This window comes from Gallinula chloropus (genome assembly GCF_964237585.1).
Source record: "Gallinula chloropus genome assembly, chromosome: 1".
Classification (NCBI taxonomy): domain Eukaryota; kingdom Metazoa; phylum Chordata; class Aves; order Gruiformes; family Rallidae; genus Gallinula; species Gallinula chloropus.
Window position 1 is genome coordinate 125,689,203 of NC_140085.1, and position 15,544 is coordinate 125,704,746.

The 15,544-nt window shown below is 44.5% G+C and overlaps 1 protein-coding gene across 1 annotated transcript; it reads left to right on the forward strand.

Annotated features, from left to right (window-relative positions):
* The first annotated feature begins 12,809 nt into the window (after nt 1–12,809).
* NR0B1 (nuclear receptor subfamily 0 group B member 1) lies at nt 12,810–15,299 on the forward strand. Its single transcript, XM_084274844.1, has 2 exons — nt 12,810–13,487; nt 14,775–15,299. Exons 1-2 carry the CDS (start codon nt 12,902–12,904, stop codon nt 15,017–15,019), a joined length of 831 nt encoding a protein of 276 aa, XP_084130970.1. The 5' UTR covers nt 12,810–12,901; the 3' UTR covers nt 15,020–15,299.
* Nucleotides 15,300–15,544: the final 245 nt, after the last annotated feature.

Sequence of the window (15,544 nt, forward strand, 5' to 3'; positions counted from 1 at the left end):
TTTTGCATTGGAAAATTAGAGTTATATCTCTCTTTTCACTTGATATTCTTTTCCTGTTTGGTTTCATTTAACTTAGGTAATTTAACACAAAGAACTAAAATGCTACTCGGATAGCTTTAGACAATTATGAAAGAGCAGGCCCTCCTGTCCAGCTTTTATAACAATATTATCTTCTCCGTAGCTCCCAGTACCCAGGAACAGTGCCTGTTTTCAAGAAATGTGACACAGATGTGAAATAGTATGTCACATATTTTGGAGAAAACAACTATGGATATGACTGGATCCTGAAGTTAGGGGCCCTATAATGGCTACACAAACATTTCCAGGGAAAATTCAGGCTTTAGAGAACAAATACCTGCATGAAACCACCATGCAAGGAAACAAGAAAAAATATGGAAAGCAGAAAAGGAAGTTTGGCAGAATTTAATCTGCCCTGGAATATTTACTGCATGGAAAGAGCTTTGGCTCATCATCAGTGGAGGACAAATAGGCCAATGTTCCCAATGTTGATATTAAAACTGCTGGCAATTCCATTGATGTTAACTTCCACTATTTCTCTGAAAGTGGCACTTTGATCCAGAACATTTAATAGTTATCATCATTCAAGCCTTTGTGAACAGTGCTCGCATTTCTCAATGCTTCATTGATGAGGAAATTGGCTGACCTCTGTTTCAGCTGATTAGAAAAGCAAGTTTCCAATTTGGTTTTGTATGTTCAGCAAAATGAACACACTGTATTGAATATGGCCCAGGATATTTTAAAATTAAGGCTGATGCTAGGCCTGGTGTGGAGCAGGGAATGAAGCAGGGGTGTTGTAGTATGTGAGATGAACCCTAGTCACATCCAATCTAGGGGAAACGGTGGTGGTTTAAGCAAAGCCATAATTCCACTGGTAGATTTGCTTCCCAATTATGTTCTTTTTTAATTTGCTAATTTACCTCATGCAAATAATTTCACCTCTTTGTCGCTTGTCCTCTCTGGCTTTGATCCTCTTCAGCGAGTTGTGAGTCCCTGTGCCAAACTGCTTATGGTCTCTTCCTACTAGCTACAGAGTTCCTCTAAGCACAAAGGCAGTCTTACCTCAGCCTTTAGTTATTGTTGTCCTACATAAATGACAATATTAAAGCAGAGGGTGCCAGGAAAGCAGTGAGCTCTCTGTATTTTCACTGGGCCAGTTGCAGAATCGTTTGGGATAATGATGAGTACACATGAGCCCTTGCTGAAGAGAAGTTTTTAATAGTTGCAGACAACAACAAACACCTAATGCAGAAAACCGCAGTACCCTGAGAGGCACGGCACTGAAAACAGTCTATTGATACAGAATACCTACGAACCAGGCAAGGAGAGAGAGTTTAGAATAAGCTCTCCCACTACCTTCTTTCCCTTGCTCTTATAGGAAGGAAATATCTGTTTCTGTGTCACAAAGCCTGCTGCATGTCAACACTTACCCAAAGCAGGGCAATTCAGTGTGACAAGTGCTCCTTGAAATATGTCCTTTAACTTTCCTTAATTGTCAAACTTTCAGAGTTATCTTAAATTTAATTTTGTTGCATTTAAGGTCTGGCTTTATGATGATATAATTTATTTTGGACATTATCGGTGACATTGTTCTGCCTGCCAATGGAAACATGAAAGCATATCATCAGAATGAATATCCATGCACTCACATAAATCACTCAAAATACGTCAGATATGCATGGATATTTTCCATTGACCCTGTAATGACTTTAATAAAACTGTTTCAACATGAGCTGTGTCAGCAAGAGACATGAAATGATGGTATTTCAGCAACATCACCTGAGCTTTTCCATGTTTTGGAAAAACACAACACTATTCATTTCCTTTCAGTAGTGTACCATCCTTCCCAAACTACAGTCTCACAGTACTGCATAGACGGGATATACCAGGAACACCTGGGTTTTCCTTTTTATGTCGCTTCATAGCATCAGGGAGAGGTAGTTATTACTTGGATCAAATTAAAGATGTTAGGACTATGTCTGCTCATCAAAATGAAGATGTGAAACCACTGTAGCTTTAATTTAGCTACAGAAATGAAGGTGATATAATTGACAGCCTAGAGGACTTGGGCCGTGACTGTCATTTTCACCATGTCATCACTACTTCTCCTGGGCTTACTAAAATTGATCTTGTTTAAGTTTGGGGGATAGAGGACTCTCTTTGAACTGTCCAAGGCACCACAATTTTACATCAGCCTCAACACTGGTGTAATTCCCGTGATCAAACAAGAATGCCATGAATCAAGGTAGACTTCAGCATCTACCACGGCTGGGAAACAGACTCTTCACATCCTTCAGTAAGTGAGTCCTTGGAAAAAAGTTTCAGTTACAGTAAGACATTTTTTCTCTCTCCTCTTTCCATATTTTTGATGCTGGTCTGATGTGTTTTGAAGTGAGCTGCTCTTTGCTTACCAGGAAAGACTGGCAAAGACTCAGGCTGGTTATGGGGTTGAAACTTTTACAAGAGCTGAACTGCCATAGGATTTAGAGGTGGGAGGGAAGACTGTTGGGAGGAGAAGGAGGTCCTCAGGAAAACTCCGGGCTGTGTGTGTAAAGGAGTAGCTCTTGTCAAGTTTGGTTAAAAGCATACAATTCTACTTCAGGAGAAGTAAAAAGAAATTACAAAATATCAGATTAAGTTTCCTGTGGTTTATGTGGGAATTATTGTTGTAAAGACCAGCTAATTTAAAAGCAAGCCATCATATTTCAAAACAAAAGTAAACAAGGCAGTTTTAGTCCAAACTATCCCTCATGTAATTGCTAAAGGTTTTAGATACTAACATCTACAATCAGCAGCATCCTCATTCCTCATTGTCAGACCATGCTCCTGAAGATCTGAGATTAAAAGTCCAAGGTAATGATGTGATTTACTGTGTTACAGGTGCACAGAGAAAATGTGTCCTTGAAAAGAGTGAAGGATTTAAACTGAATATGTTTCTTGATGTGAGAAAGAGACAATGGAGTGTCAATGATGACATTTTAGGGGTTTTTTTCATCTCCTTCTGGCATGGACCCCCTGCATGGTGCATAATAGTAAGCAAGATAAATTATCAGAGAATCATAAAATACCAAGATGGAAGGGACCCCAAAGATCAACTGGATCCAGCATTTCTTGGCAATAGCTCTGTCTAGAAAAAAAGCACTGTATAGACTAGACATCCCAGCACCCCATCCAGCCAGATCTTAAAAGCATCCAGCATAACGGACACTTTATATTATGAGCATGTGAAAGCAGGAATTCCTAATCTTTCTCTTCTAAGGCAACCACATTTTCAAAGCCAAAACCTGGAAAGTCATACCTTGAGATGATAGAAAAAGTAGTGAAATAGTAACATTCTAGTGAAATTTTGCTAGAAGCATAGTACTACATGAAGTATGATTTCCATGGGTTGCAAGGAGGAAAAGAGCATGTCTTCCTTCTCTAAATCTACCTTCCTATTCTGTTTCCACCTCAAACTAGCCAACACCCTAAGAACAGGTTACCATAAAGGAGGGGAGGGGAGAGGAGGGGAGGGGAGGGGAGGGGAGGGGAGGGGAGGGGAGGGGAGGGGAGGGGAGGGGAGGGGAGGGGAGAGGAGAAAATGCAGAACTCAAACTGTTAAAATATTTGAGCTATTGAAAGTTACTGTAAAGAAGACATACATGTAACTGTTGTAGTGAGCCACTGTGTTCTAGCAACACTATAAAGGTATTTTAAAAATTAAAAAAAATTGGCAAGTATTGAATCAATGTTAATAGTTTTTGCAATACTATCCACAGAATCTTCTTACCTGCCTTTTTAACAGTTGATGATTACCATTTTAAGGTTCTGAAATGGCTTAAGTATCAAACAACTAAATGCCCAGCACAAAGTGGAAAGACAATTGCAGCTTTGCCTGCATTCTGTAGCAATCACAGATGATTTAAAATTCAAGTTCTTCACTATAGGCTTGCATTTGTGCTTGTCCTTAGTTATATTCTACCTGCAATCCAAATATTGTGTCTTTGTTTAGCTAATTCTGAGAATGCCTAAATTGTCAGAGCCAAGAGCACTTCTGAGCTCTTTGATCATGAACATTCAGCTCTTGATTTGGGTGAAACCCAAATATGAATCACTTCTTCCTCTTATCCTTATCCCTGCACCTGGTGTCCCTGGGAAGTAGCTTTGAGTCAGGCAGCAGCAGGACCAGCCTTCTCTGCAAGGAAAGGTGAGCCAGAGGCTGAGGATCACAACTAGATGGAATGGGGTTGTTTCCTCATCAAAAAGATGTACATTCCCACAGTATCTCAACAAGTAGAGTAGAGCAGGTCCGGTGATGATGAACCTGCCAGGCATAGTTCAGTCATCAGCAGTCAAGCTTGTAGTAGGTCTAAGGTCAAGCCAGGAGAGTCAAGGCAGAGGGGTCAAAGTCAGGATCAGCAAGGTACAGAGGCAAGGCATAGGCATATATACAGCATAGCTCAGACAAGGAGCAAGGATCTGGAAGAATTCCTGGAAGAAAAGCTTAGCATAACCTTTGTCCCTTTAGCAGAGGCCACCTGGTTAGCTAAAACTAGGAGGTGTACCAATAGACCTGGCCATGCCCAATCAAAACTTCCACACACTGTAGAAGGGGATAAAGTCCCTATAGTGCACATGAATAGTATGTTGGGGAAACTGGTCTGGGTTACCCGTGCTTCAGGCAAAGGCAAACCTATCTGTGGGATTGCTTTTGCTCAAGGACCTGAGAACATTTTGTGGGTGATGAAGAAAGATGGGCAAGTCCTAAGTGTACCTCAAGGGGATCTGATTTTGAGCAAATTACTTAAATTGTATAATACTGATTGCTACATAATATTGCATGTCATCACTACTATGATTGCTATATGCTATAACAATGGTATTACACTAAGAGTGACCCAGACTAATGAAGAATGAACTCTGATGAAAGCAAATGTCCTGGTTTCAGCTAGGATAGAGTTAATGTTCACCAGAAGCTTTGACAGGACACAGCCAGGACAGATGACCCAAACTGGCCAAAAGGGTGTTCCATACCACATAACATCATGCTTAACATAAAAGCGGAACTAGTTCGGGAGGGACAACATGGGTCTGCGACCATCAGAGTGTGTGGTCATTGGGTGAGAAATTGCATCATGCATCACCCATTTTGTATATTCCAAGTACTGTTATTTTCCTCTTCCTTATCCTAAACTCTTATCCCTAAACTCTTATCCCAACCCATGAGTTTTACCACTTTCTTCTGATTCTCCTCCGCAACCCACTAGGGCGGGAGGAACAAGCGAATAGCGTCATGGTGCTTATCTGTCATCTGGGGTTTAACCAGAACACTGAGCAAAATGCAGAGGGGATGAAACCAGAACTGGCCTTAGCAACAATGCATTGTAACTTCTTGGAGAGTGACACCTTAAACCTGCAGGCTGTGAACATGGACCATGCCAGATACATGATCCTACGAGCTCCAGATGCAGCATGCAACAATTCAACAGCACACCCCATCACTCCTGCCCTGAGAGATTGTTACGAGAGATGGAGCCAAATCATGGACTAAATGAACTTGAAGGGCTCAATGGCCCACAGACTAAGGGAATGACATCTATGAGTACATGTCAGAAAGACAGGAAAAGTGGTGGTAAGTAGTTGGAATTGTTTGCAAAGTATAGGACCTTAGCATGATGCAGATGGTATGCAGTAAGGGGTTGATACTGTCCTGCCTTTGGTAGAGACAGAGTTAATTTACTTTCCAGCAGCGAGTTTAGTGCTGTGTTTTGGATTTGGGATGAGAATAGTGTTTATAACACACTGATGATTTTAGTTGTTGCTAGGTAGTTGTAGTGCCTACACTAAGTCAGGGACCTTTCAGTTCCTCACACCCTGCCAGGTGCATAAAAGCTGGGAGAGCACAGCCAAGACAGAGCCCAGGCTGGCCAGAGGGATATTCCATACCATGTAACGTCAAGCTCCCATAGAACTGGGGAAGCTGGCTGGGAGGCAGATTTGCTGCTTGGAAACAGACTGGGCATGGAGTTACTGCTGTTTTGGGGTTGTTTTATTTTTCTTTCCACTGTGGTAATTGCATTTGTGCATAACTTGCTGGATCATAATGATGAAGATGATGACTACTATTATTCTCTTCCTTTGTTATTAAACTGGTTTTATCTCAAGTATTAACTATTTTTTCCATTCTCCTCCCCTTCCCCTCAGGGTGGAGAAGTGTGTGACTAGCTCTGTGGTGCTTAGTTACCCACTCAGACAAAACCACAATAGGAGTGTAGAAGTTAAAAGCTGTATCTGGAAAGTAGTTGAACAGTGTTAATTTTTTATAGTACAAGTGATAAAATCCTGGATAAACTGCCAGTGGAGTGGTGGGCTTTTATTTCTTGGACCATTTCCAAGTTGAGTTTGAATGGTTCCCTGCAGAGGTATAGAGACAAGCCAAAGCTGCACGTCAATGAACAAAAGTCCAGTGTTTAACAATGCCTTTAGGAAGTCCAACAAGGGGAGCTGATGGCTCCAGCCAGCCTTAAAATCTCTGAATCTCAGAGCAGCCAAGGATGTTGTCTAGCTGCAGCTGAGACAGATTAAGATGTTAGCACTCCTCATTGTACTTTGGGCTATCAATGACTGCAAGTACACTAGATGTACCAACGTAACTGTCGGGTGACTCCCTAACCCAGTTTTGTTGAAATGACCCAAGTTAGGAGAATCCTGTCTTTAACGAGAGTAAGCTAACTTGATCGTTTTGACTAAACTGTAGATGTAGTCTCTCTTGTCTGCCAGCAGAACAGCATGCCAAATGATTTTCCTGTTGCCTAAAGAATGTGCATAGATTTAGAAACCTGGTGGATTGTGATTGAAGCAAAGAATGTTGCCAAAGAACTGCAGAAGCAATTTGGAGGTCGTAAATATTTAAAATAGAGATTTTAGATTTTAGGGTCAGACTACAAATCATTTACACATCTGTCAAACACATGTATGAGGAATGGTAAAAAGGAAATGAATATACTTGCTAATACCATAACATGAACCCGACTCAATGAGAAATTGTATCACCGATTCACTGGAAGGATGGTATTTTTAAATATCCAACTTGCTTGAAATATGTCTAAATAAAAACCAATGGAAAGATGTATGGATTTTAAAAGCTTTCACATTGATGTTCACATAAAAGGTGTGCTAACTTACAAGCCTATTTGAATGTAAAATTTTATTAGCATCATATCTCAGGATATTACTCACAAATGTATGTGACCTTGTCAGTCTCAGATAATCATCTGCAGTAACACATTTATGCAGAAATTTCAACTTAAGAATTGGTGTAATGGATACCTGGTGTCCTATTGCCACAGCAGTGCTAGAATGCATTTTATGCTTTATGCCACAACCTTGAACAGTGTATTAAAGAGCTTAATTTACCAGCTTTTTGCCTGTTATTCATCTCTCGTTCTGTATCAGCAATGTATTCCTAAAGGTATAGAAATGTAATAAGCTCAGTAATTGAAAGTTACTTCTACACTACTATTTTGGAACATGATTCCCTTATCCAAGTGTCATTAGCAAGAGGACAGATCATGTTCAGATGGTATTTAAAAGATTGATTTAAACAAAGCTGTCGAGCTGTACCTCCCCGAGGGAGCAGTTGCCTGAGCTGAATAATGGTTTGCAGCAGGGGTCCTGCCCTTTCCCCTCTCTTCTCCCACTCCTGGAAAGAACGTTTGATGGCTCCTTTCCACCTGCTTCTTACTCACCTGAACCCTAGCTGAGTCGGTTCTGCTCAGTAAACAGGGAGTTTACTGCTTTATTGCTGGTTCAGCCAGGCAGAATTCTGCTGTATCACAGGAACGCCACAACTTCTCAATTCGGGTCTCTGAAACTGCAAAAGCATCATTGGGCAAAATAAAGCAAGGCTGCATTTCAAGATCACAGAATCACAGAATTACAAGGTTGGAAAAGACCCTTAAGATCATCAAGTCCAACCATTCCCGTCCTATGCTAAACCATACCCCTAAATTCCTTATCTACCCTTTTTTTAAACACATCCAGGGATGGTGACTCAACCACCTCCCTGGGCAGCCTGTTCCAGGCCCCAACAACTCTTTCAGTGAAATTTTTTTTTCCTAACATCTAATCTGACCCTGCTCTGGCACAGCTTTGTGCCATTTCCCCTTGTCCCATCTCCTGTCACCTGGCTGAAGAGACCATTGCCCACATTTCTACAGCCTCCTTAAGATGTCTCATTTCTCTGCTACTTTCCTTGTAGGGACTACTACAAAAAGCGCTGCCAGCTCAGCACAAGGATCTGGCTCACCAAGGTGTCAGGTGAGTGCCAGAGCTGCCACACCGAAAGCCATGATGGCAAGCGCATCACCTCCTACTGCTCCAGCAAGCTAGCAGACTGGCTTGGCCTATTTTACAGGACTGCTCCCTTAAGCATGACCCCATGGCAGAGGTCTTGCTTTGGACAAAAACATAAATTGCTATTTACACCCAAACACTGAAATGGCCAACCCTCAGTGGCATACCTAAAGGTATGGGTTTGGATTGCTGGGACCCACAGCTCTTTACACAGCCTGACGATTTATTTATCTTCTGTAATGGAAAGCAGCGAGTGGCTTTCACTGGAAAAAGTTTGCAGTCCTGCTTCTCTTCCCCTAATTTTGCCACCCTGAAATGTAGTTGCATCAGCTAAGGTGAATCAGCATAAGGGTGGCAGAAAAAAAAAAAAAAAGGTCTGGGATGGGTGTAGGACTCCTTAAATTGTGTCTGACAGTGGAAACATGACAGTGAAGTGAATTGTCCAATAACAGTAAATTTAAATTCAGTATTCCTACTTCTGTATCCAAAATGTCCAAAATGCCAGGGCCACAGGATGCAAAGCACTGCTCTGACCAAAAAAAACCAAAACACCCAAACCCCCCAAAACCCCTTTGCAGGTTCAGATTTTCTTAAGATAAGTTGGAGGGTTGATTTTGCATCATTGCAGTCAGTACAAGGTTAGACATCACCTACTTTCAATCAGCAAGGTCTAACTGGCATAAACTCACTTTAGAGCAAGAGCTCTGTAAATCCCTACGTATTTTCAAGTAAACACACCAGTAAAATAGGGGAACTACAAACAGCAGTCAGTCTAACAAATGGACAGTCACAATGAGAAATGCACAAAACCCAACAATATTCTTAAATTTCATAACTTCGTTTTAACAGAATATTTCTCTCTTACAAAATCACATACTAATCATATGCTTATAACAATATTCCACATTCAAACCATTTTTGGGGGAAGAAACTTATAACTGCTTATAACTGCTTATACCTGGTTCAGTGATGTAGCTTAAGAGACAATTAATTGATCCCTAGTTTTACATCTCATCTTGAGATCAAATTTTATCTTTCAGAACTTGTACTACAAGGAATAGTATATATTTATAGGATATCAGGATCTAGTTCCCCACTGGAAAAAAGGTCTCTCTCAAGCCAACGGTGCACTAGAGCACTGATAGTATAAAAACAAATGTTTGTTTGGTCTTGCCCTAGAACTTATATCTTGTGCTCTGGCCAAGAACCAAATGTGCTACCAAACGAGTGATACCGAGACACTGAAAAGCAACACTAAAGAGTAAGACTACACTGTATCACCTTCATATCCAAGGCTTTTGTCTGAGTTTAAAAAAAACCAAAAACCCAAACCCAAAAAACCACAAAAAATGCAAACCAAAACAAAAAAACCTAAAAAAAGGCACAAACAAGTAAGCCTCTGTGTAGAAGCACGTAACTCTATTTACGACTGTACCTCAAGGAGCTTGTAACCTCGCTCAAGCAGCATTGGGCCTTTCAGCAGAAATGGGACACATCCACTTTTTGGTAAAAATGTTATCCTGCATTTTCCATCAGAACATAATTACTTGTCTGGGAGGATTTTTGTTTCCTTTCTGTTTTAAATAGAAAGCTTTGCTGCATTAAATTTAGCTTGAATGCTACAGGCAGGCAGAATTCAGGCTTGAAAATAAAGCCTGTTCAAATTGTTAAATATCAACATGAAAAATACCTATTAAATATTTCTAGAACATTCTTAATATTTTAACTGGGAAAGAGATGATCTGCCCTGAATAGAATGTGCACGTACATTAGGGTACAATAGTTAGAAAGAGAGAAATGACCACTTACATGCACTTGTAAGAGGAGTAAGTACACTCATAACTACAGCAACACAATTTATGGCACTGCATAGTAAATAAAGCTTCAGTTTCAGTGTGGGATACTCTTTTTGACATAGTTATCAAATGAACTGTGTCAGCAAAATCATTATATGGTAGTAAAATTGCATACATCTGAGACTTGGTTGAAAGAGAAGTTCCTTGAAAAATTAAACACCTGCAACCCACATTGCTACATCAGGAAAAAATTCCCCTGTAGACCTGGTATAAAAGTTAAATATTGCTTTTGCCTATGGCCCTGTGTAAGCAGCATCCTGTCATTAGAAGCAGAACGTTCCCACAATTGGAGTCCAAGGTCGAAACTGGAAAGGCAATGATCCAAGACTGGACTGTACAATACTTTCCCATAGGTACCTTCCAAGTTACAAACTCATAAAAAGCATAGTTAGATTCCACAGACTGCCTAGGAATATGTATCTCATGAGAGAAGTGCTGTTGAAGCCAACTAAAAGCTTAAGCATGCTCATTTTCTAAAACTTGGTAAGATTTATCTCTGAAGTTAGTGGACACCACACAGATGCACACACACACACACACACAATCCAATAAAAAAATAATAAGAAGGAAAAAGACTAAAAATGCAAAAAGAAGCCCTTTAAAATCCTAACATGATGAGAAAACACTGAGGAATATGCCAGGAAGCAATCTAGAATGACAAGAAAATGTTCTAGACATTACCAATGATACCATTCAACTGAAAAATTTAGTAACATTTGATGTTATTGAATTTGTTTGGGAATTCAAAGGATTTTTTTCATTGAAGGATGCCTGGTGAAATGGCATGGTTTCTACTCCAGGGACCCAACTGACCTGCCTGCAAACTGCAGACATAACTTCACTGGTGCGATGTAACAGTTCTTCTCTCTTTCAAAGCCAATAAAGGGCTTGATCGCATTTGGGTCTGTGGAGAGAAAAATGCATTTCATGGGTAATACCAAAGGTATAATAATCTAGATTCTGGACAGCCTGCATTTGGAAAAGTAGGTTTATTGAGGCAAATAACTTACCAGTGCTTTATATAGCTGTATATAAAAGTGCCTTTTGTGCCATTTATAAAGAATACCCCTTCTGAGTCCAACCGTGAAGGAATACTTAGACAGTAATGACACCGTGACTCTGTACCCAAGCAAGCTGATAGGGCAGGACTGACTTCACAGGGAAAAGAAATTGCCAAGATCCAGCCTGAAGTTATTTTGTTTCTAATAAATCCAAAGCACTCAATGCTGTTTGCTTTAAACCCCTGTGCTTTATTGAAAGAAAACCTGGCGTTCCAGGAGTGATTCACACATCCCTTGGTAGCTGATATTGATGGAGCAGGTACAGAAGGTTGCTTGCAACTGGCTACTTTTGCTAAATCTGTGCCAAGGTTCTTTCAGATTACACAAAACACAAAATGTTTCTGATTTAGCCCATATGCAGCAGACAGAAGTAACTCTTTACTTTCTGCAGCGATTAAGTATTCTTCTCCACTGCACACCCGCTTTTACTCAGCCCAACTGAGAAAGTAAATGTGCTTATTTTTCATTCCAGAGTAGAATCCTATTTGGGCAATCACTATTCCACTATCCCTCCTATGTAAACATCAAGGGCTTGAAAGACTTCTTCCTTGCTTTGGAGTCCATATGGCGCTTGGAAGAGATGGGTCTCAGAAAAGTGGATGTCTGAGCCTGGAAGGAAAGATTCGCTTTGGGACAAACAGAACCTCAAAGGAAAATGGAAATGCTTCAAATTGGTGGGTGGAATAAGGCGAGATCAGAACGATGGGCCACACATTGCAAAGCAGAAGGCGGAAATAATAATCCATGGGGGATGTTCTCATAGGGGATCCGCATGGATGCTGCAGGGGTGCCAGCCCCAGCACACCCTGAGGGGCACCTGTTGCACCCAACCTCACAGAGCCACCCTAGTTTGTGCAGGAACATGTCTGCTTCTCCCTCACCAGTAAGTAAGGTGTAAATTGGGCATCACTCCTTAGGACAGGTATCCTCAAGAGCCCTTAGCCTCATTAGTGGCATCTCCTTTGCCTCCTGAGGGAATGTTGTTATTTGGACCAGTTCTGCCCTCTCCCCACCCCCGGTACCCCTTTCCTCTCTCCTGCCCCACACCGCCCGGCCACACGCGCGAAGGGCAGCAGGGCCGCTCGCCGGTCGCCACGGCGGTGGGGGCACACGGCGAGGGCACAAAACCGAAGGCACCGCGTGGGGCACCTTCCCGGTCCAGCCCTGCCCTCCTCAAAGAGGCTCGGGATAGTATAAACGGTGCCCTGGCCCGGGGAAGAGTGGGAGAGGAGGGGCGTCCCAGCGCCCCGCACTGGGCGAGGAGAGAGAGGGGCGTTTGTTTGGCCACTCATCACGCCGCGGCCACAGGCAGGGGCGGCCCGGTCGCCGGTTGCCTCCAGGCATCGCCGTCTCGGGGAAGGAGGAGGGTTTTCTTTTCCTCTGTTTTTTTTCCCCTCCCCTCTCTCTCTTTTCCAGCCAGTAAAGAGTGTCTGCCCCTTTGAACCGCCAGTTCGGAGCCCGCGGTTGCACACACACGCACACGCCGGCGGCGGCTATAAATAAGTCGAGAGCCGGGCAGAGGGCGAGCAGTGCGCGTCTCCCGGCGGCCCGAGGCGGCAGGGACCGCCGCCGTCCCGCCGAGCCTCCCGAGGCGGCTCATCCCAGCCGCCCCCCCCCCCCACCTCGGGTGCCATGGCGTGCGTGGAGCGCTGCCGCTGCTGCGCGGATAGCAGGCGGCACAGCAGCATCCTCTACAACATCCTCCGGAGCGACGAGCGGGCGGTGTCGCCGGCGGGACAAGCGCCGAGGCGGGGACCGGCGTCCCGGGGCTGCCCGTGCGGGTCGCGGCGGCGGGTGGCCCTGAAGAGCCCGCAGGTAGCGTGCAAGGCGGCCTCGGCCGTGCTGGTGAAGACGCTGCGCTTCGTACAGAACGTGCCCTGCTTCCAGGAGCTGCCGCTGGATGAGCAGCTCCTGCTGGTCCGCAGCTGCTGGGCGCCTCTGCTGGTGCTGGGGCTGGCGCAGGACCGGGTGCACTTCGAAACGGTGGAGAGCGCGGAGCCCAGCATGCTGCAGAGGATCCTCACCACCCGGCGGCAGGGCGAGCAGCCCCCGCCGCGGGAACCGGCGCCGGGACGCCCGCATCACGGACCCGGGACGCCGCACCCGCCCTCGGCCGGAGAGATTCAGGCTATCAAGGGCTTCCTGGCCAAGTGCTGGAGCCTGGATATCAGCACCAAAGAGTACGCTTACCTCAAGGGGACGGTGCTCTTCAACCCGGGTGAGTGACCGGTCGCAGCGGTGGGGACGGCTCTCCCGCGGGGAGCCGGGGGCGGGCGGGCAGCGGGCTGACGGGGACAGCGCTCGCCTGGATCCCCAGCCAAGCGGGTGGACGCGGGGCTTTTCATCGGGGGGGAAAGAAGGATAACGCGGGGCAAGGTTTGACACCCCCCACTCCCCCCACCCCCGTCTCCTCCTCGGGGGGAAAGAAGCGGTGAAGAAGGGTAACGTGGGGCAAGGTTTCACAACCCCCGTCCCCGTCCCCTCCTCAGGCCCCCGGCTGGCAGGCAGAGAGTCAGCCGCTACCGGCTGCGCCTACATCGGGGGGTCCCCTTCCGCAGAGGCTTTCCGCGCACACAGCAAACCCGAGGCAGTCACTCAGGCAAAACTGGGAGTCGGGAGCGGTTCCCCGCTGGCTGCCTGGCGGCGTCTCCGCCGAGGGAGGCGGCTGTAGCGGGGGGAGCCGGCGGCGGGCCCGGGCGTGCGCTGCCCAAGGCGGGGGGAGGAGGGGTTGCGCGCCGCGCAGGGCAAGGCTCAGGGCTTCCAGGAACAAAGTGCTGGTTTGGCTTGGCGGGTGGCATTTATGATGGGTTTTTTCCTTCCCCCCCACCCCCCATCTTTCTTTGTGGGGGCTTCCGCAGGCACCAGCTCTACCAACTGACGAGTATGGTGCCGGTGACTTAGCTGAAAGGTGGCTGGCAGGTCGCGGCTCTTCCTGCGCTCCCGCCGTCACGTTGTTAGACTGGGGAGGGGGGGATTCTCCACGTTGTCTTTCCGTATCCCTACTGTGGTTCTCCGGGAAACTTTCTGCCCTACCTTGGAGTCAGTGCTTCTGGCCGCCTGTGAGCTGGAGCACTCGCCAAAAGGCGCCTTGAACGCGAGCGACGCCGTTTTGGAGCCGTGACCAAGTGAAGGAGTTGTGTTTTATTGTCTTCCCCACTGTTTACAGGTTGCGTTTGCCACCCTAAAGCTGTTTCGGAGACCATTCTTCAATCAAAGCTTTTGTTTTACCGGCTAATTTGTTTTAAACTGAAATGAATGTTGGCAAACGTCGTTATTCCAAGTTTGTGCAGTGCAGGATAGCTTTGGATGCTCGAAGGAGCAACATGGCTTTGAGCTGCCCTGTAAAACCGGGCACGTTGGTTCCACGTACCAAAAGTCCTCTAGCAATTGCTTCATTCCTTGGGTGGTAAACGCAACCAGCACGCTGTTAGTAGCTGTTGTGTAAGAAGAACGTTGCTGTATAAACAAAACCCATGTAAACACAATCATTTACTTTTCTTTTCAGATCTGCCCGGACTGCAGTGTACACGGTACATCGAGGGACTCCAGAGGGAAGCACAACAAGCTCTAAACGAACATGTCAGACTCATTCACAGAGGTGATGAAGCCAGATTCGCCAAGCTGAATGTTGTTCTGTCCTTGTTAAGATCCATTAATGCTAATGTGATTGCTGAACTATTCTTTAGGCCCATCATTGGAGCAGTGAACATGGATGACATGCTTTTGGAAATGCTGTGTGCAAAATTATAAAAGATGTGTAAAACAATGAAAATAAATCCAGTACAAAGGAAGCCCTAGAGCAGAATAGTGTAAAGTACTGTAAATAAACTAACTTATTGTTTTTACATAGATAGTATTTTTGTATTCCATAATAAAATATTCTTCAAGTTCTGAAATTAACTGTTATTAAACACAGTGTGTTTAGAGTAAGATTGCAGTCATCAAAGCAAGCTTAAGGTAACGAAGAACGTTCATATCCAAAGTCGACCGGCTACTGTTCTACCAGGTCTCTGAATAAAAGATCACATTACTGTATCATACTTGCAAGGTGAGTAATCCCTGCTTTTTCAAAATAACCAGCAGTCTAGGTTTGCATTTTAAACATAGCTGGTGTACAGACAGGAGGAAGGAGCAAGCCATTTACTTTTATGTATTTCAGAAATACTAAAATAGGGTACTGTAGCCAGTTCTGGGCATAGTTTAAATACTGTCTCTGTCAAAGGTTTACTGCAGACAGAGTGAACTACTTCTATTGACTTTTAACAGAGTTGAAAG